The sequence below is a fragment of the Elaeis guineensis genome, chromosome 5 (genome assembly GCF_000442705.2).
Source record: "Elaeis guineensis isolate ETL-2024a chromosome 5, EG11, whole genome shotgun sequence".
NCBI lineage: Eukaryota > Viridiplantae > Streptophyta > Magnoliopsida > Arecales > Arecaceae > Elaeis > Elaeis guineensis.
Window position 1 is genome coordinate 2584997 of NC_025997.2, and position 27599 is coordinate 2612595.

At 40.5% G+C, this 27599-nt stretch overlaps 2 protein-coding genes across 5 annotated transcripts; one reads left to right on the forward strand and one right to left on the reverse strand.

Annotated features, from left to right (window-relative positions):
• Nucleotides 1-8659: 8659 nt before the first annotated feature.
• LOC105044391 (uncharacterized) lies at nt 8660-18516 on the reverse strand. 3 transcript variants are annotated; one of them, XM_073257132.1, is made up of 8 exons: nt 18264-18516; nt 17783-17845; nt 17614-17700; nt 17240-17477; nt 14018-14091; nt 13814-13912; nt 9825-9890; nt 8660-8812 (listed from the first exon to the last, which is right to left on the reverse strand). In XM_073257132.1, the coding sequence occupies exons 1-7, from the start codon at nt 18462-18464 to the stop codon at nt 9828-9830; spliced, it is 825 nt and encodes a 274-aa protein (XP_073113233.1). In that variant the 5' UTR covers nt 18465-18516; the 3' UTR covers nt 8660-8812; nt 9825-9827. The 3 variants fall into 3 exon arrangements, with proteins under 3 accessions (XP_073113233.1, XP_073113232.1, XP_010920572.1); XM_073257131.1 differs by lacking the exon at nt 8660-8812 and adding an exon at nt 8894-9217 and having other exon boundaries at nt 18264-18515; XM_010922270.3 differs by lacking the exons at nt 8660-8812; nt 9825-9890 and adding exons at nt 11894-13314; nt 13388-13467 and having other exon boundaries at nt 18264-18512.
• A 2824-nt stretch (nt 18517-21340) lies between these two features.
• Nucleotides 21341-27495, forward strand: LOC105044393 (protein IWS1 homolog 1). Of its 2 annotated transcripts, XM_010922272.4 has the most exons (11): nt 21341-21493; nt 21599-22106; nt 24531-24650; nt 25006-25226; nt 25441-25570; nt 25748-25810; nt 25900-25977; nt 26164-26255; nt 26405-26470; nt 26575-26728; nt 27047-27495. In XM_010922272.4, the coding sequence occupies exons 1-11, from the start codon at nt 21474-21476 to the stop codon at nt 27143-27145; spliced, it is 1551 nt and encodes a 516-aa protein (XP_010920574.1). In that variant the 5' UTR covers nt 21341-21473; the 3' UTR covers nt 27146-27495. The 2 variants fall into 2 exon arrangements, with proteins under 2 accessions (XP_010920574.1, XP_010920575.1); XM_010922273.4 differs by lacking the exon at nt 25748-25810 and having other exon boundaries at nt 27047-27234.
• The last annotated feature ends 104 nt before the right edge of the window (nt 27496-27599 follow it).

Below are 27599 nucleotides of genomic sequence, written 5' to 3' on the forward strand. Positions count from 1 at the left end.
ATGTTTGGTGCTCAGCTAGTCGGTCGAGACCCTTGCCATGGGAGTCGGTAGAGTGGGCCTGTCGAGGAGTGGCATCCTATCATCAATTTGCGTAATCAGCTAAGCATCGAGTAAATAGTCAGCCATATGCTATTTGTCATTCATCATACACGGCATGTCAAACCTAGTCGGCTTGGGGCTGACTCGATTATGTCCGCTGCCCTTAGTCAGCTAGATGCTGTCGATAAAAATCGATGGAGAACAGATTGAACGACGCTCGCTGATCTAAATCGGATTGAGTCATAATAGCTTAGTCAGTACAGCTCCCTTAGTCTATTGAGAGATGGAGAAGCAAGTCAGTTGGTTGGGCGATGAGGATTTACCCCAACAACTACCCCCCAACTCTCAAGTCCGATTGTGTAGTTTTAATTGGGCAAAGAGAGTTAGATGTCGTACGGATCCGAGTCGCATTTTCTGTTGAATCCAAGCTGCTTTTCTTGTTGGCTTGTCATTTAATGACATTCCAAAAGATGCGTCCGATCGTTTTGTTGCTTCGTGAAATGAACGACCGTTTTATCACTTCCTAATACGTGTGGCGATGCTGTCACATCGCAGATCATGCGGCAATAAATGCCACGATGCTCGAGATGATTCTCCTTAATCATGGCAGAGGATCAGACGGTCGAGTAATTATGAGTTAGCATACTCAAGCCTTCCACATGTCGATTGTCAGTTGATTCGGTTCGTGATCATGCGGATCCGACTGACGTGGCGCGATCTCAGTGGTGGTGCGTCAAAAAGTCAAAAAAGTAGTCAATCGAGATTGCAGCCACGTGTTGAAATCTTCATGCAAGGCGTGGCTTTTTGCACCGATCATGGCATCGAGGAGGTCTATAAATAGAGGTCCCCCTGCCTTCAAGCCATCTTCTGATTCCAGAGCTCTTGGCTCTTCCTCCGGTCCCCTGATCCCTTGCCGTCCGGCAGCGAATCTGGGGTTTCTAGAGGTTAGGTTCTATCTCAGTCGGCCTTCATCGTCATCGATCCTTCATTCTTGTCGGATTTCTCATCATTATCCCCTCCTTGCAAGGTTTCTCCTTCACCCTTTCACTCTTTCCTTGGATTTCTGTTTTGCTTCTCTTCAACGACTGCTTCGGATAAAGAGTCCGAAGGCAAGAATGTGGTGGGGGACTACAGTTCTCAGACCCCGTCTGCTCGGAGGAAGACCAAGGATACTTCTAGGAATGATCTCGAAGATATTTCTTCTTGACAGGATTGTCTCGATCTTGAAAAATCAGATAATCAATCGGCTACTGAGAACCTTCGTGGGCCTCTCGTTGAGAGGTCCGAGTTGTCAGAGGCAGCCATCCACCGACTAAGGGATTATTATCATATCCCTGATCGGTATCGGATGATGGGGTCCGATAAAGAAAGTAGGATCGTCCGTCCTTCAAACGGGTATATTGCCGTCTATGAGGAGTTCCTTTGCTCGGGACTCTGATTTCTTCTTCATCTTTTCTTCCTAATGCCTTGGACTTATACGACATAATTCCTGTCCAGCTCACCCCCAATTTCTTTAAGATTTTATCTTCTTTTCTCATCCTTTGTCATTTTCTTCGATTCGAGCCCTGAATCTCTCTTTTTCGAACTCTTTTTATGTTGAAGAAAAATCGTCAAGAACGAGGATGGTGATTTTTCTGTCTCCAACCTAAACGTAAGACTTTCTTCTTCCATTCATGGATGGAACAATAAATTCTTCTATATAGCGGCCGACCACCTATGGGGCTTCGACTGGTGTTGGACCGCTCCCAGTCTGTCTCCGAACAGAAATGATGTGGTTTTGGCCAAAGATCGGGAGCAGTACGACAAACTGTTCGATATCCTGGTCCCTGTGCAGTGGGAGCTCCTGAAGGAATAGATATTGTACAATGCCAGGATAAGCCCAACCAGCCACCAGGTAATTTTCTTTAAAAATTCTTATGGTTTTCTTTCTTTCCAGACTTGCTTCGTTAACTAATCTGCCTTTATTGTTGCTTTGCAGGCATGAGAATTACGTCAGAATCCTTCCGATAAGCCATCAAAAGGAAGAAGAAGATGGCGTCCAGGCCTAGGAGTCTTTCTCAGCCACCAAAGAAGTCGAGAGAAGCATCTCCTCCTCGAGTGCTGAGTACAGAGCCTCCGTCACTGCCCCGGCCACCACTGGAGCGATCTTTATCACCATCTTCTGCAGTCAATGTCACGGTCGCCATCCCGAGACCCACAGCCGCCCTTGCAGATGATGAGGTCATCATCATCGAGGCTCCGCCAAGGCCAGCCGCTGTCGTTCAAGCCTCGCTGACCCAAGCCGGAGCTAGTGGAGATTGGGCTCCTAGTCTGGTGGGAGCCGATAAGGGTAAAGCCTCTGCCGATGAGGGCAAGGCCCCTATCGATGAGGGGAAGGCTCTCGCCTTCACAACTGACTACGGTCCGGGCACTTCTTTCAGAGAGGCCACCATCATCCTAGGGTTGCACATCAAGGCAACCAATCAAACGCTCTAGGATCGCTGGCTTGTCGAGGAGCTGGTGAAGATGGTGATGCTGTCCGCAGACTGAAAAATCAGGAAAGCCCGTCAAGTCATGGAGATTCTATCGGGCTCTTACACATCATTGCTATCAGTAAGTCTCTGTTTTACCTTTCTCTGATATATTCTCTGAATAGTGCTAGGTCGACTAAACGACTTAACCGATTTTTCCTTTTCGCAAATGATGCATGACGTGATAGTTTTGTATGAGGCATTGACTGACATCGCACGACTCAATATCCGCTTGAAGACAAGGCCCAAACTACACACGCTCGGGCTGAGGTTGCTGAAAAACTTCTCTGCACTGTCGAGAAGTGGGAGAGAAAAAGTTGAGAGAAGATCGCCCTACTGGAGGCCGAGTTGACATCATCGACGATCTAGCAGGAGAAAGACAAGGAGGAGCTCGGGAAGTTGAAGGCCGACTCTTAGAAAAAGAGAGAGAAATTTGAGAAACTGAAGATCAACTATCAAAAGAAAATGGAGTCGACAGAGAGCGCCCTCAATAAGAAAAAAGGTAGGCGGCAGGAAACCAAAGGGGCCACCAAGGAGTTGAAGTAAAGCTTATTGACGGTGGAGACTCAGACCCAAGAGGTAGACTCTCAGGCACTGATCGAGTTCTGCAAGTCGAAGAAGTATGAGAAGGAACTCGCCAACGCTGGCGTAGACACGTATCAGCTTGAATTTGAGGACTGTAAGAAGGCCATCGGCCGACTACAGTCTAAGCTGGACCTGAGCGAGATTCAGGCCGACAAGGAATCGAACAGTGATGAAAAGGTGGACACGAAAGAAGATCGTCCTCCAACCCCTTAGGTTCTCTACTTTTTGCCCTTATATTTTCCTTCATTTTGTAATGAATTCATTTTTTGTAATGAACTCCATTTTGGAATGGAATGATCTTTCTCGGATCCGACCTCTTCTCATGTTTACTTGTGTGCCTTCTTTTCCTTGCCCAATTTTCTTTCTGTATAAATGACTAAGTAATGTAGTCGACGAAACCAAGCAAAGCAATAGGGGGTGGCAAACTAAGTAAACTATAACCGAACGAATGGATCTTAAAAATTTTTCAAGTCATGCAGTCGGCTTCGCAGATAAACTTAGTCGGATTTGTAGATCACCCATCGTCGAGTCAGAACTTAGTCGATTTTGGATCAATTGATCCTTGGTCAATCGATAACGAGCCGACTAACCATCTTAATTCATTTTGGGCCTATTGGTCTTTGGTCAATTGGTGACAAGCCAACTAACCATAATGTTTTTGCTTGGATCTTATGTGCAAACCACAGCTTATACTCCTGTAGCCTTTGGGCCGTAACAGGCACGCTTGCGGTTGCCGGATCTTTTCGACTTCGTTAATCGATTGCAAATCGAATAACACTTCGTCAGGTATTAGCCGGTGAGGAAAGCTATTGTTTCGTAGATTTTCAAGTATTTAAGTTGCTTGATACAGAATTGTAGGAAAGAGAACCTTTCATTGATAAGGCATTCTCATTGATAGTACATCCATAGGTTTTCGGCATTTCGAGAAATTTTTGCGCTGTCCAAGTTTTCAATTTTATAGGCTCTCGACAGCAAAACTGCCGAAATCTTGTAGAGGTCTTCCCAATTCGAGGACAGCTTTTTTTGTTCGGATGGTCTGGAGACTTCAGCTCTTCTAAGAACCAGATCTTTCACTCTGAAAATCTTGAACCTCACTTAAGAGTTGTAATACCGAGCTATCCTTTGCTGATAGGAGGCCATCCTTAGTTGAGCCCTTCTCCAAGTTTTCTCGAGCAAGTCCAAATCAGTTTGTCGTTTGTCCGAATTAGTTGATTCATTGTAATCTCCATCTGAGTCGATGGTAGGTCAATTTCAACTGGGATCACGTCTTCCGTCCCAAATACCAGCTTGAAAGAAGTTTCTCCGATCGAGATCTGAGGAGTTCTTCGGTAGAACCATAAGATACTGTAGAGCTCGTCGGCCTAACACCCTTTGGCATGATCGATTCTTATTTTCAAGCCTTGTAAGATTGTCCTATTGGTTACCTCCGCCTCTCCATTGGACTGTAGATGTCCGACCGAAGTGAATTTGCAGATGATATGATATCTCACACAAAATTTTTCGAATTTGGTATTATCGAATTATCGATCGTTGTTGATGATGATTACTCGGGATAAACTAAATCGGCAGATGATGAATTTTCATAGGAAGTCAGTGGTCTTTCACTCCGTTATCTGTTCTAATGGTTCCGCCTCCACACATTTGGTGAAATAGTCGATGACGACGATAATAAACCTTCTCTATCCACTGACAGACAGTAACGGACCGAATTTATCGACTCTCCATTGATCGAATGACCATGACACCGAAATGATCGTGAGATAACTTGATGGGAGCCTCTAGACATTGGCAAACCCTTGACATTGGTCGTACTTCTGCACTAAGTCGACGGCATCCTTTTACATGGTTGGCCAATAATATCCTTTTCGGAGGATCTTGTATGATAATGACCTACCCCCAAGTGGTTGTTGTAAATGCCTTCGTGTGCCTCCTGAAGAGCATAGTCGGCTTCGAAAGGTCGGAGACACTTGAGCAGGGATAAGGATGCAGACCTTCTGTAGATTTGATCGTCAATGATCAGGTACCGAATCGCCAATCTCTTTAGTCGGCGTGCCTCAGCAGAATCAGTCAATAGAGTTCCGTCAGTTAAGTAGTTGATGAATAGGTCAATCCAGCTTGGTTCGTGGCCGACTTGATGAACTTCTTCCTTTGAGTCGACACTCGAACTCTCGAGATGCTCGATGAAGGCCCTTCCTAATTCTCCGCAGTCTAAGGTGGCGAGCTGAGATAGAAAATCAGTTTGGGCATTCTTCGAATAAAGGATGCGGGAAATCTCAAAATAGTCGAAATGTGTTTGTAGAGACTTGAGCTTTTGTAGATACCTGGATAAAATAAGATTCCGGACTGTATATTCTCCTCGAAATTGTCCGACGACCAATTGCGAGTCGGTGAACATCCTTAGGCATTTTACATCGAGATCCTTGATCACGTGCTGCTCACATTTATTAAATGCATCCATCCTAACCAAACCATACCTCCACATTACCAAGATCCCTCCCGACAGGCTCCTGGACTCCACTACATAGGTGCTCCACGCTATCGGGATCCATAATTTAGCTCGAGCAAGATCTATCAAAGAGAGCTGGGTCTCAAGCAGGACACACATCCAAACTATACTGTTGGATCAATCTCCTGAAGATCGATCGAAAAGAGGATTTTCTCACCCTTCAAGTGTCCTAGATCAAAATTCGCATCAAACATCTAATTGGGAAGAGAGTCCACACCAGGACCCCCCTCAATTTGAACACTTACCTCTGACCTAGCCATCACTAAGTCCATCGCAGACAAGCTCTCTCCCTCCTCTTGGATGGCCTACCGCAGTTGGACAACAACCTCCTCATGGACTTGGACGAGGCCTCCCTCCGCAGCATCCATATGCACTGGAACGTCTACCTTGAAAAGCATCAGGTTGTGCTCCAATAGAGGCCCTAGCCCCTGATCCGAATGCCCTTCCTCAGTAGGAACCTTAGGGTCAGACGCCCTCTCCTCTGGCTGGACCAAGGCCCTCTCCTCCTTCCCTCAGGTAGTGGCCAAGAAAACGAATATCCTAAGGCCTCCAATGCCAACTACCGCCTCCAAACAAGCCTCTGAGATGACCAATACCTTTCCTTTAGCCTTGCTTGACTTGATGGGGCCTTTCCTGGACTTGCTGGACCCGAACTCTACCCAATGGGCTTCATAGGAGCTCGCCTGCATCAAATTCTGGGGGTCGGGCTTGATTGAGCTAGGGCAGGCCCATGCACCCCCATTGGGCCCCAACTAGCCCTCACCCACAACACTACCCAGCGCCAGCGGTCTAAAGCGATTCGCTGGCCCAACCACACATGGGCTAAGGCCTAATTGGGCAACAGCATCATTCTCAACCCCCCCCCCCCCCGACCATTGGATCAGACTTGGAGTGCACAAGCGATTGCCACCATACAATCTTAAAGGGCTTGATCCAACCTCACCCCGAGTTTGCCTGCCTCGAGTCTATCTGAGTCACCTTCGGATCAGACGTAGCTGGCCGGATTGACTCGATCTTCTTCTTCCTCAAGTCATCCCTCTAACCCAGGCTGCCATCGGCGAGTCGCCACCATTTACAGTCCCAATCATAGACCGACCGATGCTACACCCAGTTCCTCCCCTTTGATCGGTGCACCCAACTCCAAGCATGAGCCCACTAAATCAGCACCTCCATCGATCGGGTACACCTCCATCGACCTATGCAACCATCCATAATAGAGGCAGAGGCCGTTAAGGCTTTCATACACAAAACATTACCAAAAAGGCCCCTCCACGCCCATGATCAAGGCTCCCGATCTCAATGGTTGAGAGAAGTCAACCTTAACGTAGACCCATGTGAACCCTATCCTCCTCTCGACCGTCCAGTCATCCACTAAGGAGAACTCACCAGCCAGGCCTAAGAGTCTCCACAACGCCATCTCGCCCCAAAATTCCATCAAAAGCTCCAACAATCGAACCCACACGAAGGCTGTGCTGATCGCCTCCTCCAATGGGAAGAAATCAGGATGTCAGGGCTCCAGTGCCACCACCTGCTCGGCCACCACCCATGGTCAGCAAAGGACTCGATCTCTCTCCACAACCTCCTTGAACTTGAAGAAGAAGAATCCCCTTTGGAGCCATGCCCCACTACCTCATCCTTCACCCCAACGTGCAGCCAGAACTCCCTCGTGACCGCCTCCACCACCACCTTCCACCCAAAGCACCTAGCCACCATAACCGAAGCCGCCTAGCTTATTGCTTCCTCCCTCATCTCTTTTGAAAATCGAACCACTTCAGGGAACCATTTGATGAGATCCATCACCTCCTTTAATGATGGCTCTGGTGAGATCCACATTAAGTGAATATCTATCATCCTTCTCCAACTCGAGTCCGACTTTGCTCCGATTTTAGATGCCCTCGGATGGTTCACAGGGATATAGGCCATTCACCTCCAGCAACCATGCATGCAACAATCAGCTAGATCACCGGCGATCAAGGGAAAATGGCCACAGCAGAAATCTCAAAGCATAATGGAAAGTTCAGAAACGGTCTCTATTCAAATGTTCATCCTTTTTTGAGCCAAAAGCACCCCAAGGATGTCACCAAAGACACTACCAAAACCACAGCCCGAAACTTATAAAAACAACAATAGAAATCTAGAATCGAGCACTCATATCAACATTCCATCATCCCAAGGTCTCCTAAATTCAAAAATTCTGCAGCCCATCCACCCAATAAGTGATAGTCCCACAACAAAATGCTGCAGCAACAATCACCTCATAATCATACATTAAGGGCAGAAAAAGGTTAGGGGAAGAAATTACGATACTCTACACTATTACAAATCAGAAACTACTAGTTCATCCGATATTGCATCACAAGGGCTTAAATTGGCTTTAAGAGACCACATATGAGAATTAATATAGCAAGTTTTATTACTTAAAAACATGCAAATCCATCTGGAAACTGCAGCAAGGACGTGTTTGCTTGATATCTAAAAACATGGAAGAGTTACCTACCAAACCTCCAACTCAGTTTGAGATCCCAGATAGTTCACACTTTAACTCAAAAATTAAGGATCATTTTGGAAGATGATAAGATTATATCTCATCTTTCTTAAAAGTTCAAGAGAACCACTAATGATGCTCCATAACAACTTTAATAACCGACTGGGAAAAAGGACGAGCCAACTGACGACTACCAACTTGTACCACCAGGTTTCAAGTGCTACCATGGCTGGAAGCCAGAAAAATATTGTGTCTATGTCAGCACAATGGTGCACACCATACCAATTGTACCATATCATATTGACCATACCACACAGAATTGGTAACATATCAATTCAGTTCCTGAAACCAATTTTGCAAATGTTGAAACTAAGCTTTGCTATACTTGTATAGCGAAAAGAAACTATATCTAAATGTTATGCACTCACTTGTCTTCAATTAGGAATCTTAAAGCTAAGGTTTGTTGCACAATTATGAGCATTACCTCGGTAGCTTACCCATACAATATGGATTTGTATGGTATGCCCTCACATCGACACATGGTATGCTGCTGAAGGTGAGATATTGTGTGTCAGTACAGTGTCATATAGGTCCCCAATATTGTAACAGTATCTCACCGATATGGTACAGCACGCCTAGCACCAAGCAGTGTGACTCATTATAGCAAACCATACCTAGAACAGCAAGCTGAGCAAACACCTATTGAAAATAAATTAAAAGGAAAAAAGACAAAGATCCCCAAAAATACAAATAAAGAAAATGATAATCTAAAAATAATGAACCAACAATATGAATATTAGGGTGCATTGTAGACATGTATATCAATTTATGTTGATCTCCCTACAGATCATGCTAATTCAAACATACCAACGATATATGCATCATTTATTCTCCATATCATTGCATATATTTGAACAGAATCAAACTCATGTTAGAAACAAAGGCTATTTTTGCCCTCTTTTCCTCCAGATGGTATGGAAAGGAGAGCAAGTCTGGACCGATGCACAAGCATGCCATTGATGTCTGAACTAGAAAGGATAAATAACAGTAGAGTCTGTTGTCTTGATCTTCAAAGACTTTCGCTACAGAATGCTGCATTTTCGAGAAAAGAGGGTAAAGACTATAAACTAAAAGATGAATAAAGATAACAGAAAATGACTGAGATAAAATAGACATGCTGATCATTGATTGACAAAGGGCCTGTTCTCATAATTACTGTTTGGCATTTAGTACAGCCTACATTTTAACCAATAGACAGCTATCTGTCACCGGTATTGACACCCATATTTTCAGCTACTAGTCTCATCCACTTTCTTATGACAGTTGCCACAATCAATTATAACCATTTCTCTCCACTTTCTACGTTTTAATCTTTCAATAACCACCTCACATTCTGCTCCGAGTCTTTATGTCCTTGATGAGGACATGATGTAAGTAGTCCTATCTAAACTTAACTCCAGTTAGTGGCCTCTTTGCTCATCCTATTAAATCTGCCTTGAATGCTTGGCTTACTTTTCATTACCGATGTTAGAGCCTCTCATTATTACGTGGTTCCTTTGGGCTTCCACTACAAGTCAGGAATTGGTGTAAACACTATGTTGCTAGAAACCAACATATATCACCTGACATAAAATTGCACACTTACAAAACTCAAAGAACGCTATTTGCAAAACAAATGATATTTAACTAACACATCTACCTGTTAGTGATTCTCCCAGATCAGCCTCCAATTCTTGGACATTATCTGTGAGCTTGCCAAGTTTTTCTGTATAAAAAATGGAAAATTCAAATGGAAACAAGAATTATGAAAAACATAATTGTACAATTACAACAGAATGACTCATCAAATAGTCATGTAAAACAAAGTTCCAAAAACAAGCCAAGTTAATTCATTATTTGTACTTACATAGGAAGAAAAAGATCTGTCCTTTCACTTATGTTGCCATTTGTTTAGTGTCTTATATTTTTTAACTAGTTAGAAGCACAAAACATGTTTGTGCAAGCGTACTCGGTGGATTATGTGTAATTAACTTCTTGCCAAAGCCTGAAGGCAAAAATAAAAATTGAATTGTGGGGTTCATATTGACGAATCATCCCCAAAGCCATCTAACATCAGAAAAAGAAAAGACGAAGATCTCAATTGATTCCCTAAGATACTAGCCTCAATGATATCGAGTCAACCAGCATAATTCCCAATTTCCCATGCAATGATATTGAACCATATCACATCTATTATCTTCACAGGACACATAAAATGCTCATGAATGATTCCTTGGTCTCTCTCCAAATAACTGGCAAATAAGGATAAGTTCCATATTTTAATAAGCAAACCTTTCAAATGATGTCAGTCCTCGGCCCTCTAAATTGAAAAAACCAAGGCACTAACGACCACATTAACCAATCCCAATGTTCCCAAGGAAAAATCACAATGATAGAGGACATGATAACAGGCCACAAAAGACATCATTGCACCGCCTTGCTGCTTGCACATTTATACTTTGACCTTTGCCAATCAGGCCTATGTCAACAACTGTCACAATATCGCCTGCACACAAGAGTAGATTCTATGAGGAACATCAGCACATTAGCAATCTAAACTCAAATTTGGCGGCCTAAGGGAGCCTAAGAGGGCAAAGTGTATGCAGTGAACAGGGAATTCCCTTTCTACATCAAAGCCCTGTTATTCCCCTTCCCCTTGACTCATAATAGACCCTTATGGGAGACAAAGGAGAAAAGGCAATAACCAATTTCATAATCAAGGCCTCTGGAAACTTTTGACAATGACACATATCATACCAAATATTTTGCAAAAAAACATGCCCATAAAACTAATCCAGAATTTCATTTCTCAGGCTTGATAACCATGTCAAAATCTGAATGAATCTTGAATTGCCCAAGTAAAACTAGGATACCTAAAATCTTCAACTTCAACACAACTCTACTTTTCAACTTACCTTACATCTCAGAATCAGTAAGCGATCATCATCACCTTAAACATATTTCATTTCATTGAACATAACTTGGTGGTATCACAAAATTTTAAACATGCTTGCATCTAAACCCAAAAGGACAGACTCAAAGTAGACTTCAAAGCTACTTCTCTGAGAACGAAAAATTCATCTACTGGACTATCCCAATTCCCAGATCCGATTATCATGACCACCAAGTGCTCTTTTCACAACGAAATTATAATCCCAAGAAAACAGCTAATGCGAGGCCAATAGAAATGATGGAAACTAGGGAGTATAGTCAGAGCATAATAAAATCCCCATGTTAAAAGAATGCTTTCTGAGTGCTCCTAGGTATCTAGACAACCATGGCCTAGCAGCATGACAACATCAAACAATGTAGACCCGTCCAGAACTCTCTCACCAAAGGAGAAAAGTTGCATAATAGCACCAATGGCATGAAGTATTCCTTCCTCATTATATCCCCGATCACTAATATTGCATACCTCACTCCATGTCAACACGAAGCTTCCCTAATCAAACTGAACCGAGAAAAGACATACATAAACGGACAGAAAAGGGGAAGAAGAGATCAAGCTAGTAGACAGTTCAATAATGGCTCAAGCAATCCTAAAAATAATTTAAAAATGCTTGTCTTGCTAACAAATCTGCAAAAAATGCAAAATAAAGAATAAAATCATGGGTGGTGAAGACCTCTTGATTACCAATATGGATAAAGGACCGACGGCGATAGAAACCCTAGAAATTTTCAAGAAACACCAAAGAACTGGATAAGAGAGAGGAGGGAAAGAGAACTAACCTCGATTTGCTAGGGTTTCGTGGGTCATGGATCGCATCGAGAGCAGGGGCTGGCGGAACGAGCGTGCCGAGAGGCTAGCTCTCCCCCAATGGATCCGGATATAATGTTCGCAGGCCAGCCGCAGCTTCTCCATTCAGCCGTGTATCAGCTCCTCCGCCCTCCTTTGCATCGCTCCGCCGCTTTTTGGGAGAGGGTTTCTCTCTAGCCGGAGAAGAGAAAAAGGAAAGCGTTTTTCGCTCTCCTTTTGAATTTGAGATTACCTACCCTCCAAAATCCTGGTCCAGGCCAAAACCCCGGTTTGCAGTCTATCGGACAGTTTAGAAATTTTCTGCCGACTTCACATGTGTTCGTGCGGAGATGCACATTATTCTTTAATATTTTTCTGATCTCTAGTTGAGACGTTTCAGCCGTCAACGCAGCGGACTTCATACATGTTAGCGAACTTCATACATGTTCCATAAGGATGGCAGTTTATTCCATCCCACCGGATACTGATCCAATCCAATTGTAATGGGGCGGGCTTTACTTCGTTTGTAGCAAATCCGAGACTTCATACACGTTAGTGAACTTCATACATGTTCCTTAAGTATGGTAGTTTATTCCATCCCACAGGATACTGATCCAATCCAATTCTAATGGGACGGGTTTTACTTCGTTTGAAGCAAATCCGAGATGAGTATGGACGATGGTAAAATTCACTATAAACTTGAGCCGAATATACACAGTAGATCCTGGGATAGGTTCAGTACAGGGCATTGTAATTTTTTAGCACCAATTTCCAGGCTGTGAAAGATTGCAAGCACGTTTGGAGTTGCAAGAGTAAAATCCAATAGCAAATATTTTAATATTATTGTTTGACCTTGTACAATCATGATAGAAACCAGGTTGACATGAATTGCACTTTCAAGATTAATCATACAACAATCTAGTGATACAAAAAGAATTTAACTTCCCCACGGAACAGTTCAAAATAAAAATTAGGAGTTCATGCTTCGAACACGGAGACGGTCAGCGAAGCTTAAACTTTATTGAACCCAAGAAACGGACCAGTATAATCATCAATCGCAGGCCTTACCAGCATCTTCCAGTAGTTATCCAACGAAAAGCAACCTTAATGAGTGCCTGAATTCCATGCACCACACACACACACACAAAAAGAAAAAGGAACAAAAACAAAAAACAAACGAAAAACACAAGAACAACTTCAACTTTATGTAGGTATTAAAGTTCTTTGGAAGAGTCTAAAACATTCCCTTCATAAAATGAGAGCTCGAGTCAGTATTGGAATTCTAACAAACATCTTTCCCACGAGACCTAATAGGCCCTCTTCAGTCTTCACGGACTGCAGCTTCATGAGAAATCGAAGCAGGAATCTGTGATGTATTTTCATGAAGCTTGCCAAGTCAAAGTAAAGAATGGATCTGTACATAGTTAAATATAAAGTTACATCCCAAGAACATTCCAGACGACAGCAATATTACAATCTATGCTCGCCTTCGATCTTTAGCAAAGGTCTGTGGGACCAGGTAAACACGACCATAAACCCAACGCCTGTCAGGTCTTGAGATGGATTGCTGTACGAAAAGGGCAAAACTAATGAAAAATTTGCCATGATAATCTCCCAATGGTTCTTGGAGGAGCAAAAAAGGAAAACGATCATAACCTATAATCCTTCAACATTTCTTTTCTTCCTTTCTTTGTTTTCATTTTCCCTTTTTCTTAGCGGTTTTTTGTTTGTGTGTGTCTGTGCGGGTGCACAGGCAACGTGCAGAGAGTATAGTTTGATCACAATTGAAACTAGCATTCAGGATAATAATACCTTCTGGATAACCACAACTTTGTGTGACAATATAATAGTGAAAACAAGTGTATATGCTTACGTTGCATGCGTTCTTACAGGCAAATAAAGGAAAAAATTACCTCCACCTTGGTGCGAAACTCCAAATCTGACTCACATACATGACATTCTGCACAGTGTGGTTGTTGTTTGGATTTTCCTGCCCTTACAAATGCAAAGACCTGCAAGATAATAATTTCTGATTATTTCCTAGCATGAATTTTCAGATCAATTATTAAATTTCAAATAACTATAAACTGCAGGGTCCATAGCCAACAGTAATCAACCTCCTCGCCGCAGTTTGGACATGAGCCTTTTAGTGCAACTAAGTCATTTCTCCATAGGCCTTGCAGAGCTTGGACTGAAATCAAAACTGATGTTAGCTAGTGGTACTTTAAATGCAAAAAATAGATGCAAATTAGAGTTATGAACAGTATATAAACAGACTTTATGAACTCTAAGCAAGTATACTGGCACATTGAAACACATTGACAGAGAAGAATGCATGCATATAGAACGACAAATTTATCAGAAAACAAGCCTAGCCAAGACCAATCCTCTAAATAGCTAGGGAGGTGTTCTTTCAAACACAACCAGATACCTTTATCATATCATACTGTACATCCAAGCTAGAAATCATGAGAATTATTTCGGGTTCCCATTACCTAGCAAATTGACTGTTTCTTAATTACAAGACTAGTATCATTGTGTGTGAAATGCAGATGAAATTGAATCAATAGAGGTGGTGACTGCTTTGTTGAAGTTTTCACTCTTGATGATCATTTAAAATAAATCCAGTCACTTGAAGTCATGTACCTGTTAATCAAACCAAGGAAAAAAAAAAATCATCTTCATTTTCATTATAAAGTGGCACGATTTGTTTAGAACTGAGTGAAAATATAGACATTTTCACGAATTTTCCATCATCAGCTTTTAAATGTCTATGGTAATTGAGTATTGATAGATCTAGGAAGGTAGGAATAAAGTATGCATGCATGTTCAAGTATCACAAAGTGAGGCATTTTAAGGGAGCAAAAAGGAAAGGGTGGCCTAGCACACGAGGTTCCCACCACTGTGGGGTCTAAGAAGAGAATGCATACAGTGCAGAGAGGCTGTTTTCATGTTTCGAACATGTGATCTCAATTTATCATTGCACCAAAGCTCAACCCTCCAAAGGAGCAAAAGAGAAACATATAATTTGAAAGACAATCTTGTTGATAGAGATGGTTCTGAAGACAACCAAAAAGAGACTATCTTGTGGGTTCTACCATATTCCAAAGAGGCAAGCTTATTAATGTGGACCGATCCACATATTGGCAAGAGATGCTTATGCACTATGCACCGACTGTAGGCATACCCCTTAAACCAACTAGACTCCAGGATTATAACTAAATCTCCAACTGAATTTTGATAGCAAACCACGAGCTAAAACTGATGACCTTGACATCATGTTGGTCAGAAGTGTAATCCTTGGCTGAATCTAACACTATTAGTGACAAGAGCTAAAGCTGAAACTAATAGAAGAACTTTTGGATTATGCTAGAACTCGTGGATAACTTCTACAGGATTTGGGGGTGGTGAGTTTCTTGTAACATGAAAGATTTTCATAAAATATTAGAATGATATGTTAGATAATGACTTAGAGCTTTAACAAGCAGGAATCTTGGTCATATATAAAGATACACAAAATGAAGCAGTAAATTGTTGGTGGGTGGGTAGGTGGGCGATGTTGGCACTTGTGGACATAGTAGGGCTACATTAATTGAGTGAGTGTCACTAGTGAAAGTAAAGGTGGGTCAGTTATCCAAAAATTCATAAGAGGAACCGGTGCAACAAATGTATTCTGTGAAAAGCTTTCACCACCATCATAGAGCAGCTTAAGTTACTTCATCATAGAATTTTTAAACATTTTTTAACCTGCTGTTTAGTTATTTAAGAGCAAGAATTCATATAATTTGCAATCATAGCAAGGGCCCTATTGTTGATTGTTGACAGATTTGGGGAATTAACATCATCATAAAATACCTCAGAAATATGTCAAAATGACCATGACAAACCTATGCCCAAACAATCTACCATATCACAATAGACCTCATATGTTTCCCAGGAATTCTATAGCCCTTTGGAACAAGATATTTATAGTAGGCATTATTTTTTTCCATGCTAATTTGGTAGTCATAGTAAGTTACTCAAAAACAATAATTGGTTGAAATGGAAGTAATTTAGACCCAAATTAATCATTCATCATCTGTACTTGCTGCTCCATACTTGGAAGCAGACTTCTCTTCAGCTTATCAAAAGGGAGTGTTCAGAAATAACATGTCAGCCTCCTTTTCAGGGATAGCCATAATCATTCATTCATCAGATGGTGCAACATCCTCTTAAGTAATTCGTGTTACCTCATAAATCAAATTCAAAGTTTTATTTTTTCTTTTTTCAATTTATGTTGATTTATTTGTTGTAAGAATTAGAATGCTTGGCCCCCTTTCAGGGAGAAATGTTCATTTCAGCTATTTAAGTCAAATGCTCTCATCAACTTTCTAATCTAATTGAGGTGAAGATCATAATCCAGATTTGTCTGGGGCTACCATAATTCTTAGAATAGGTGAGATATTCTCTGCTCTCCCTGGATTTAGGTCAGCCTTAGAAAGATATACTTTCATGAAGAACTTCTATACTCTGCTGAATTAATAGAGAAGCTGCTTAAAAAACTCTTATCTAGGCATATCTGCAGGTACAAAAAGTAAAGCATGGCACGGCCTACAGTTCTTAACATTCCCTAAGCCTGTCTAAAACACTCATATCCATAACCTTAACATCAAGAGTTGTCCCAACTATTTTGGTCTGCCAAAACCCATGAAATCACCAACACTGTGTGGCCCATGCGTTTTTAGTCAATTCCAAAGCATTCCTGCTTTTAAAAACTTCACAAAATTCCATGGAACTCCACAATTGCAGTGTGTTACTTAAGTTAGCAAAAAGTAGAGGCACTTCGCATGTCTAGAGGTTTTGACAAAATGATGCTTTAATCCAACTGATGACACTTTAACTTTCAACAATTTTGAGTTAAATATTATTAAGTAGCATTCACACAAAAAATAACAACAAATAGTTTGCCACCTGCCTATGAAGATTGCAGTAATCAATTACACATAACACTTCATACACCAACTTTGAACCATCCCAAAATTTTATGCTGAACTTTCTCAAGTTGAAGCTGATACCTCACTAGACCTGATTGGAATACAATCCATCATAATAGCGTCTGGATATTATATGCAATGCGCTGATGCATATGTTTCAAACTTCTCATTATAAAATAATGAATTCCCCATTCTTTGAAGAAAAAGGGGCATAAACAGGTTAACAGACATAGGCACCTACAAATTAGGCATATGCTAGTGTATATCAGAATTGCAGTAATTTGCCATTCAAAAGAATGCAATACTATTTATACACGATAGGGGACTGATTTTCGAATTTAGATTACCAGGCAGGATAAATCTTACCAGAAGCAGATGCAACGGGATAACCAATCAAATAACCCAGTCCCATGAAAAGAATGGCATTTAACATTGTTAGCGATTCGAATGATGATCTTCCATTGTATAGGAAATCTGTGGGGTCGGAAGCATCTTTTAGAGCCAGACTGATGGTATAGATGGTAGGCACAAGGAAGGCAGATGCCCCAAACACGAGTAGAAGGATCCATACACTTGCTAAGGCAAAAACCTGTGAAGGGTCTTCCTGCCCTACACCCAAGTCATATCAAAAACTCAATCAAGTAAAATGTCAGTGACTGGAAACAGTTCACATGCAGCCTAATCAGTATCCTCAAAAATCAAAAAAAATCAATTGAATATGTGCTCTAAAAGAAAGTTACCTCAGCATCTGCATATGTAGATTGTCGTCTGAGGCTGCACCGGGGATACTTCACAACAGATTTTGATCCATACAGCCGTAGCTTCAACTATTACAATAACATCCCATGATCACAGAATGAAATGCCAGTATAAATGGTACAATAGAGAACAGAAGTTGCTTGAACTTACCTCGACTTTATCAAACATGTCATCGATGATCAAGGGGTTACCACTGTAGTAGGAATCCCGAGCCTGAAAGGATTTTAAAAAACAGAGAGAGAGAGAGAATAAATATTAATAACAATGATCGACAGCAACTATGGTATTCTACTAGTTGGATATCCTTCGATTTGGATGGCAAATTTCTGGAGTGAATCGAGTAATAAATCAACATCCTTCTCCACTTATTCCTATTGTTCCAACCCTGGTCACCAGTTAGAAGTTAGACCTAAAACTAAATCATAAATCGAAATAAAGGGGGCATTCAGCTCCTTTTTCTTGATCAAAACCAAAAAAAAATTAAAAAACATGTAATACGTACCAACATATGTGAATACAATAATTCCCCGTAAAGATCAAGTCTAATAAAATTCTACCATGCAAACAGAACTGCAAATAATAGCCAGAAGAATTATATGAATTTAAATTTGCGTGGCTGGGGATATTTTACCTGCTGATAGAGGGCTTCGAGCATCTCCTTGCTGGCGGTCTCGATGGGGCCCACGAAGAGGCAGGACGGCCCCTCCGCGGCGAGGGTAGCCCCCGGAGCGGACGCCCTCCGATCGCTGAGAGCTCGGTGTTGCTGGAGCCTGTCCCGCGAGGAGAAAAACGGAGAGGGGCGGACATGAAGCACCGCGGCCGACGAGGGCATGGGGTGGTCGTGTCGAGTGGCCGGTTTAACTGGAGCCACACATGGAACTTGGGGGTTTTATAATGGCTTTGGTATCAGCCGTGTCCGGCGCCGATGACTTATGTGCGCAAACGAATCCATGGATGACGCGTGGCCATCCGTGCCCCTTAAATGAGAAATTATATCGTGCGAGGCGGGTATCTTCATACGGCACGTCTGATATATCGCGTGTAAGTTCGCCCCACGTCATGTCACGTTCCCTCTCGATGCTAGGTCCTAATTGCATGCCCATGAACCATGAAAATTATTCAAACAAATAAAAGGTAAAAGAAAATAATGTTTGACAACCCAAAAAAATAAAAAAAAGAAACAAAGAAGAAAAACTTATAATCAGGGCTTTTGTGCTTCCAACAACTTGTCATCCACTAGTATGCAATGGATCTCGTGGGATAAGGCTGATATTTTAATAGTTGTTATGCACGTACGAGATACTCTGCTATCCATTTTGCACCACCACCTATTTCATCGCTTGCTCATGACATCATGCGTTTTGTCCTCCGGTGCGACAGGTTACTTGTATGATATGCATGTGGCTGAAGATTCGCTCCATGCCACAGGTTACTTGCATGACATGCATGTGGCTGAAGATTTATTTTAAAACAAGTCGACCATTCTCATCAGAAAAAAATAAAATAAAATAAAAGAAGTGGACGATGTTTGATGGTGTGATGAAATTTTTAAACCAGACCTTGTAGGATATTTGAGGAGCATTTAGACGAGCACAAAACAAGATAACACAGTCAAAAAACAAACGTTGAGAAATGCACTGGAGCGGAGAAGTAGAACACGAACCAAACAAACTCATCAATCATTTTGGATTACATGCAAGATAACAAGACATGCATATCATCAAAGTAAATATTGAAACAATACTTATATGCACATACACTTGGGAACACAAATACATGCACATGTAAACTCTTGTCAGGTGCTAGTTCTGATAACACTTTTCGTAGAAGCAATGCAATTTTCCATAAATCTCACCCCATTTCTCACATATTTTGCAGTACTACATCCTTAAATTACTTGAAAATAAAATGCAAATTAAGGTTTTATTGGTACTCCAATTATCAGTACTACATATTTTGCACCATTTTATTTGCATATTAGTTTCCATACATGCAACTAAGTATAAACTTTTCCTTCGTCCAGCTAGTCATGGTCAAAGTGCTCATTCCCGTTCATTCAATCTTTTAATCTTTCCAAAACTTGGAGCCAATGTTGTATTATTATTATCTAATAATGCTTATTAATAGTGAATCAATAGGTGATAAGTAGAGCTTTTCTGAAGAATTAAAGGATGGATGGTGGGAATGACCAAATGAGTAATAGAGACAAATTTCAAGCTCACACCTTCATATATGGATGTATAAAAGATCTCAAATCAGATGAGAAGAAGTCCAGGGCGTGTAAAGCCACTATACAATTTTGGTAATCCTTAAAGGCATAGAAAATAGTTGAGGTAATCTTGCTGCAAAACTTCAATTGAAATTAGCTAAAAACCAAGCTAGAGATTGGCATGGAGATCAATTGGAGGCGAATTTTCACCATCTGCAATCAAAAATCTACTTATCGGAATTTATCCGATGGAGGATCCATACTTAAGTTAGTTGAAACTTTGGAAATAATTGAAAAAGAAGAAATTTGAATTTTAGAAAAAAAGTTATTTGAGGTTTCTTTCTCCTCTTTTTATATAGAGAAAAATCCATCATTATCAGGGTTTTCTAGACTCAGTTATGATGCCCAATAATAAGCTTGCAACGTGAGCACCTTTTAAGCAAATATTGTGAATACTTATTTTCTTTGCGGTGTAATTGCTATGGGCCATAAATATGTCTTTTGTAGCGACAATCTTAATCCATGTTTGAGCAGACGGTGAATGCATTTTGGAAAAAGATAGTTGAATGTTTCTAAATGTGTCTATCACCAGTAAGCTCTCGAGGTGACTGCTCAGTTGATATCCAAGATCGGAAAGTGAGTTGCCTTTGCAACAGGTAGGTAAATAGAAGGATTTATATTTGAGAAATGTAATGTAAGAAATTAGCAAGAACTCATGGTAGAAAGAGGGGTCTAATATGAAATCAAGATGGTGTTTGATACGTTACATAGATAATATTGCTATAGTAATGTGATTGCAGAGGAAATATGATTACCTGATAAAATTACAGAAAATCTTATATTGCAATGTTTGATATGTAAAGTAATATTATTGTAAAATTATAGAAAATCCTACATTGTGGTGTTTAGTATATAATTTAGATTACATGAAATATGAGCTAATTTTTTCAAAGTACCTCCATCTTTTCTTATTAATTATTGTTTATTTTCTAAAGGGACATTAATTTTGAGACCAATCATTTATCGTGACATTATTCATTATGTTTTCTTTTCTATTTTCATCAATTAAGACTATCCATAATTTATTTTGATTTATTTTGATGGAAAAATTTTGATCCTAAAATTATTTTATGGTAAGATTGCAGGATTGTAAAATTATATGTAATCACATAGCCACCTCCCTCTAGACAATCAGATTATTATTTTTTTGAGATAATATTATATTAAATATAACATAATATTATCTATAAAAATAATAAAATAAATAATATAATTTAATTATTTATTATAAAATTATATATAATTCTATCCGAATTATATGCTATTAAACGTTGAAAAAAATCTTATCAACTTATACCGAAAATGTCCCCTCATGGAGAATCCAAAGGTATGCAAAGTCGGCAAACTGTCGACTTTATACAGTTGTAGTCGGCACACGAAAAGAAACGAAGGCAATCCGAGTCTCCTACCCGGCACTTTCCTGCCTCTCCGCTCCAAACCAAGCCAATATATCCCCAAACCCGTCCACTATTACTCCGTCAGTAGGAGTCTCTCTCTCCATCGCTTGAGAGTTCTTCGTCTAGCGTCTTACCTCGGTCAGTATAACCGTCGTCTTCTTCCCGTCCCGCGGCCATGGGTTACGAAAACGATCCGTGAGCTCTTCGATCAATCCCTATCCCCCTTCTTTCTTTCTTTCTTTCTCTCTATTCGCACTTCTTCTCCTCGATTCCAAATTTAGGGTTCTTCCTTCTTTTTAGGTACATGGACGAAGACGGCGAGCCTCTGATGGACCCCGACATGCCTTCCGATCGGGAACCCTCGCCGGAGCCCGGATATCCGGTCGACGACTACGAGGAGGAAGACTGGCGGCGGGAGCGGTCGCCGACGCCGGTGCTGGACTCCGCGGTGGACGAGGACAAGGTCGGCAAGCCTAGGAAGAGGCTGGTGAAGAAGGGCGCCAAGGAGAGCTCCCAGGATCACAGCGGGAGCCCGCTGGCAGCGATCCCCGGGGAAGTTTTGGATGATTGGGAGGAGGAGGAGGACGAGGCGTCTTCCTCTAAGAAGAGGAAGGCCTCTTATCTGCTGAAGATGGGAAAGGAGGGGAGTGGGAAGAAGGAGAAGAGGAAGTCGTTGTCGTCAAAGATGGAACGATCGGCAGGTAAAGTGTCCAAGGCGGGATCGAGAGGCTATGGAGGGCCTAGGGATCAAGGCGGTGATCCGGAGATTAAAGAACTATGGGACACCATTGCCGGGGGAGATTCTGAGGTTTGAACGAACCTCTCTTGTTGTCAATTTCTATCTGCGCCATCCTCTTTCACTTGATTTGCTTGATTATAGAATTATGTGGTGGAAATCGGCTTATATTTTGAAGGTATTATGTGGTAGAAATCGACTAATTTTTGAAAGTCGAATTTCCGTCCCCATTCGTTTTCTGTCTGAGTTGTATGATTATCCGGAATTCATCTTATTTTAAGTTCTCCTGCTGATCAAATTTAAGTGCATCAAATTTTTTGTTAAAGAAAATTGTAGTAAAAGGAGGGGACTGAACTGCATCTGTGGAAATAATGTGCCCACCTGTATCAACGTTCTCATCAGAGCAATCTGTTTGCTCTGAAGCGTTAATTCTGAAGAAGCAGAGAATCACAAGCTACTCCCAATTCTGCTGCCATGAGGAATAGGAAGCATGGGAGGAGCATATTGACAGGTAACTTTGGTTAATGCTATCCAACCATCTTCCATACAGTTCAGAGCTGAGGATGGACAATATTGGGTACGTTAAGTTGCTGAAAATTAACTCATCGACCTTTGTTTGAAGGGTGGAAGTGCAGATTCTTTCCTTTGACCTTTGTCGATGGTGGAGTGCTGACCTATTGTTAGATTGGCATGCTTTTTGCTGAGTTTATATGATTTGTGTTGGGGTTGGGGGGTTTTTTTTGTATTGGAGGGGGTTCTTCAACAGTGGCCTGACATAGGCATGCAAGGTAGAGAATAGGGAGTGTGAAATAAAAAAGGGAACGGACAGGTTCGCAAGTGGGTGATCATCCATTTAGCATATTGAGTATTCAGTCCCTCAGAAAAATCTGCACAACATATACACATACAAAATGGACTGCTGGTGGGTTCAGCTACCCTAGGCTTTGCATGTATACTATAGATGTAGCATTTATATTTGGTGATTGGATCCTAGGTAAGGAATCTGATGAATGATAGGCCATGCTATATTTCCTTCTCAAGTGGGAGATTGCAAAATATATTGCTGAACATGTGATATTGTTTTTTAGGATTACATTGTATACTCATAGTGCAATTTCTGCCTTAGTTTGCTCACTCTTGACTTTGTTACTTTCATAATCATGCTACCAAGAATGCAACTGTGGCTTTACACATATTTCCCACTTGCTTTACTACTGTCTAAATTCAGTTTCGATTTAAACACATAGGGCGACTATTTGCATCTTTTGATCATGTCAGTACTATGTGCCATTTTGGGACTGTTAATTGGTTTGTTCACCCAACTAATGTTATAATTGACAATGTATTTCCTAGCCTATCCGAAGTAAGAAACCTAGAACAGAAGCCCTACTCCATATCGTGGACTTGATAAAGTTGCACATGATTCAAAATTATCTGAATCCTTTCCCCTGAATGCTTGGATGTTCCCATACAAATTCTCTGCTGCTGGTGATGTGATCATGTAGCCTATAGGTGAAACATTTCTTTCCTGAAGTACTTGATGTTTTGATATTGAGTGCGGTGATCTTCTAACAATGTCACAGGATGTGTAACCTCAGGATTGGATTTCTCATGTGAACATTGACATTTGTATGCTGCCCATGTTATAAGAAATTATATTTCTTATGTGGACACTTGTTAGGTGCCTGTCTTTTGGTTGGACCTTTTCTTTGGGAAATTCTGATTCAACATTTTGGTTTATAATTTGTGCCTCCCAGAGAAATGGTGTTTTTTCTTTCATAGCTCACCTTCTTCTTTCTTTTGTCTGTACTTTTCTCAAATTTGGAAGAGCTTTGGAGGGTTGCTTCTTGGTTGGATGAGTTTATACTTCGTAACCTACTGGACCCTTAAATTTCTTTCTATATTATACTCTTGCAAAACACAAAGTATGCCTTGATTGGCAATGTGGCTGTGCTAGTATAATTCCTCATCAGGTCGATAGCTGGTTCTGAAGCATTCTGAAATAGTTTATCATCCTTGATCCATCAAATCATCACGATATAGATGACATAGAGTTTATTTTTTAAGGTTTATGTATGTTAGCATTTGTTAAGTGTTATTTCTTGCTAAAAATCATGAAAATTAATTTTTATGGCATTTATTATGGAAATGGCATTTTTAATATAATTTCCTATCTATATATGTTTTCTCCATGTTAAATGTGGTTTCACCTTTAGATATTTGGAGACTTAGGTCTGCACATATACCAATCATTAATGCACATAACTAGATTGTTTTTCTTTCCTTTCCTGACTGGCTAGATATCTGGAGGTTGTGAATAATGTTTGGTTGATCATGATGGATGCAACTCTTAGTTTATTTGCTTGGAGATTTTGAAGAGCTGGATATTTTGAACAAATGGAGCTGTGCAATTCTAATTGAAGTCATATTAAATAATAGGACACTGCCTTAATGTTAAGCCATGTTAATTAAAATTCTTCTATGTCAATTGAATAGGATGACCAAGAGGGCATGAGAACCATGGATGATGATAACTTCATTGATGATAGTGGTGTTGATCCAGCTGATCGCCTTGGAAGTGACAACGAAGCTCGTTCTCCTGGGAATGCTCCTCAGGTTGGTAGTTTCTTCTCATTTCTGAAGTTACAGTTATGGTGTTAGTGTTGGTTAAGATATGTAACTGTCATCATGATTTTCAGGCTAGTTATCATGATTTTATTTGAGTTACATAACCACTTGCAATGGGTTTGCAACTGTTGTACCATAATGGAGCATTTAACCTAAAAGGGCAATAATATCTTCTAGACAATGGTTTATGATTGTATCTGTCTGAACTGTTTTGTGCTCTTTAGTATAGTATCCAAGTGTGCCTTTAGCTTTGCACAGGCTTAATGTTTTTGGTGTCTATGACTTGTTTTAGTTTGCTCGTTCAGTGTTAGAACAAGATGTCTTCATATTTTTGTTCATACAGGCAGAGGAGGGTGAGGAAGATGATGAAATTAATCAACTATTTAAAGGGGGCAAGAAAAAAAAGAAGAACGAGAAATCACCTGCTGAACTTGCTTTGATAGTTGAACATCTTATGGCTGAGCTTGAAGTCACAGCTGAGGAAGATGCTGAGCTAAACAGGCAAAATAAACCAGCCATTAATAAACTCAAGAAGCTCCCTTTGCTTATAGAGGTTCTTTCAAAGTAAGTTTGTCAGATCACCTGTATCATAACCATTAAGCCTTTTCCCAACTATTTGGGGATGGCTGGTCGGATCTCCTGTGCATTAGAATATTTTGTTTTGAATTATCTTATTTGGTTGTTAACTAATTGAATCAATGTTACATTTATATAGTAATTATCCTTATGCTATATTATTTGTATTTGTTGACTTCTTATTTGACAAACCTTTTTGCAGGAAAAAGCTTCAGCAAGAATTTTTAGATCATGGAGTGCTAACTCTTCTGAAGAATTGGCTTGAACCTCTGCCTGATGGAAGTTTGCCTAATATGAATATTCGAACTGCGATACTAAAGTTATTGACAGATGTGTGTACTACTTTTTGCTTTCTAAGTCACTAATCCTTTTTTTTTTTTTTTTGATCTGGATGCTCAATGAATTCCTTTATACTACGGATTGATGCATACTGTGGACATGCATTAAGAACTAACTTTTCCTTTGATACCATGTGCTCATTTTTTCATACAAGTTGTCTTATAATGCAGTTTCCCATCGATTTAGAGCAATATGACAGGAGAGAACAGCTCAAAAAGAGTGGGCTTGGGAAGGTTCAACTGACTATAATAGCCTGCTAACAAGTTATTTTGAAAATTTTAGCCTACAATAACCAATCTTAAGCTATCCTTCTTTCCTGCAGGTCATTATGTTTTTATCTAAATCTGATGAGGAGACTACATCCAACAGAAAACTAGCAAAAGAATTGGTTGATAAATGGGTAATATTATGAACCATGAATTTTGTAGAGGTGCCAGGTGGAATATATGTTCTAGAGTATATTTGCTTATATTTTTTTTTGGTATTTTACACTTTTATAAATCAATACATGATAGCTTCTGTGGAAGGTCTGATATGATCAGATATATGTCCTCATCATTGTCTTACTACAAATAAATTCTTTCAGAGTCGACCAATATTTAACAAGAGCACTAGATTTGAGGATATGAGGAGTTTTGATGATGGGAGAGTTCCCTATAGAAGGCAATCTATGAAGAAGTAACTGCTGCCTTTCCCACTCCTGTTAATTTAAAATTTTGACAGTTTTGATAATATCTATTTATGCTAAAAATTTGTGCTAGTATATCAAATGACCTGCATTCTTTCATTTATGAACTTGGTTGCTGCTTCTGGATTCTATCCTTCAGACCTGCAGCTAGAGCTGCTGGAGTGGAATCTAGAGACGATGATCTTGATTTGGCTGAGTTCTCACAGTAAGATTATATATCGACTCAAAGTTTCTTATGGTTGGTCTGAATATACAAGTGTTTATATTCTACTTTTGGAAAACTGAAGGGTTGAATTTTGGTATCTATAGGGATCGCAAGTCCGGACAAGCAGCTTCCAGGCAACATGCTTCTAGGCCAGAAGCATTGCCCTTGGATTTTGTTGTGCGTCCTCAATCCAAGATTGACCCAGAACAGGTCAGGGAAAGAGCTAAACAAGTCATGCACGATGAGCGTCGGATGAAGGTTGGTTCTTCATCTTCATTGAATTCAATCTTCATTGTCTGCTCAGTGAAATATCATATTTCTACTTGGCAGAAAACGTGATATGCTGATATATGAATCATTTTATGGAAATTTTGCAAAAACTTAGATGATGCTAAATGAACTTGGGTTGAAGACTAATTACATACATGGCTGAGGTAGAAGGAACTAAAATGACAACGGGAGATAGTATAGTGGAATGATCTGCTAATTGTTTGATATATTATGGCTGTAGTACTTAGGCTTTACTGGCTAAATTGTTGAACAGTTGATATTGTAGTTGTTCAATTGGAAATGCAGATGAACAAGAAATTGCAGCAGTTGAAAGCACCCAAAAAGAAGCAGCTGCAGGCATCAAAACTTAGCGTTGAGGGCCGTGGAATGGTCAAGTACTTGTAATCAGCCACAGGTGATTAAGCATGAGCAATAAATTGTCAACTATATCTGCAACAAATACCATACACTTGCCATGGCATATTCTCTCGGTAGCTTGTTACTTCCATGAATTGAATGTTATTGTTTTGATATTTTGTGGCACATATACGGTCACAGCTGCCCAGAGTCTGTTTCCACCAGATGGGGACAGTAACAGAGAATGGGATAAAAACTATCTTGGCATCCTCTAGTCGAGGAAGGAGATTGTCTTGGTGAGAGAAGTTGTTAATGTCGGATGAATTTGAGACAATTACTACAGCCTCATTGTATAAAGTAGCTGGCACTCCGATATATTAATCTTCAATGCTGCAGTACTTCTTGTGATCATTAGTTTTGGGCCATTTAAAGCCTTGGGCGTTGAGCACATTTCTCATGCTGCACTAGTGGGTGCCAAGCATTCAGGTGGGCTGGCTGGCGA

Bases quoted from the DNA above. Each gene is read 5' to 3' on its own strand.
- LOC105044393 (XM_010922272.4), top strand. From the start codon at position 21,474: ATGGGTTACGAAAACGATCC. The intron at 24,651-25,005 runs GTTGGTAGTTTC...TTGTTCATACAG, and splicing joins CTCCTGGGAATGCTCCTCAG to GCAGAGGAGGGTGAGGAAGA. The intron at 26,471-26,574 runs GTAAGATTATAT...TGGTATCTATAG, and splicing joins GATTTGGCTGAGTTCTCACA to GGATCGCAAGTCCGGACAAG.
- LOC105044391 (XM_010922270.3), bottom strand. From the start codon at position 18,464: ATGCCCTCGTCGGCCGCGGTGCTTCATGTCCGCCCCTCTCCGTTTTTC. The intron at 17,701-17,782 runs GTAAGTTCAAGC...TTATTGTAATAG, and splicing joins ACATGTTTGATAAAGTCGAG to TTGAAGCTACGGCTGTATGG. The intron at 13,315-13,387 runs GCGAGCATAGAT...AACTATGTACAG, and splicing joins ACCTTTGCTAAAGATCGAAG to ATCCATTCTTTACTTTGACT.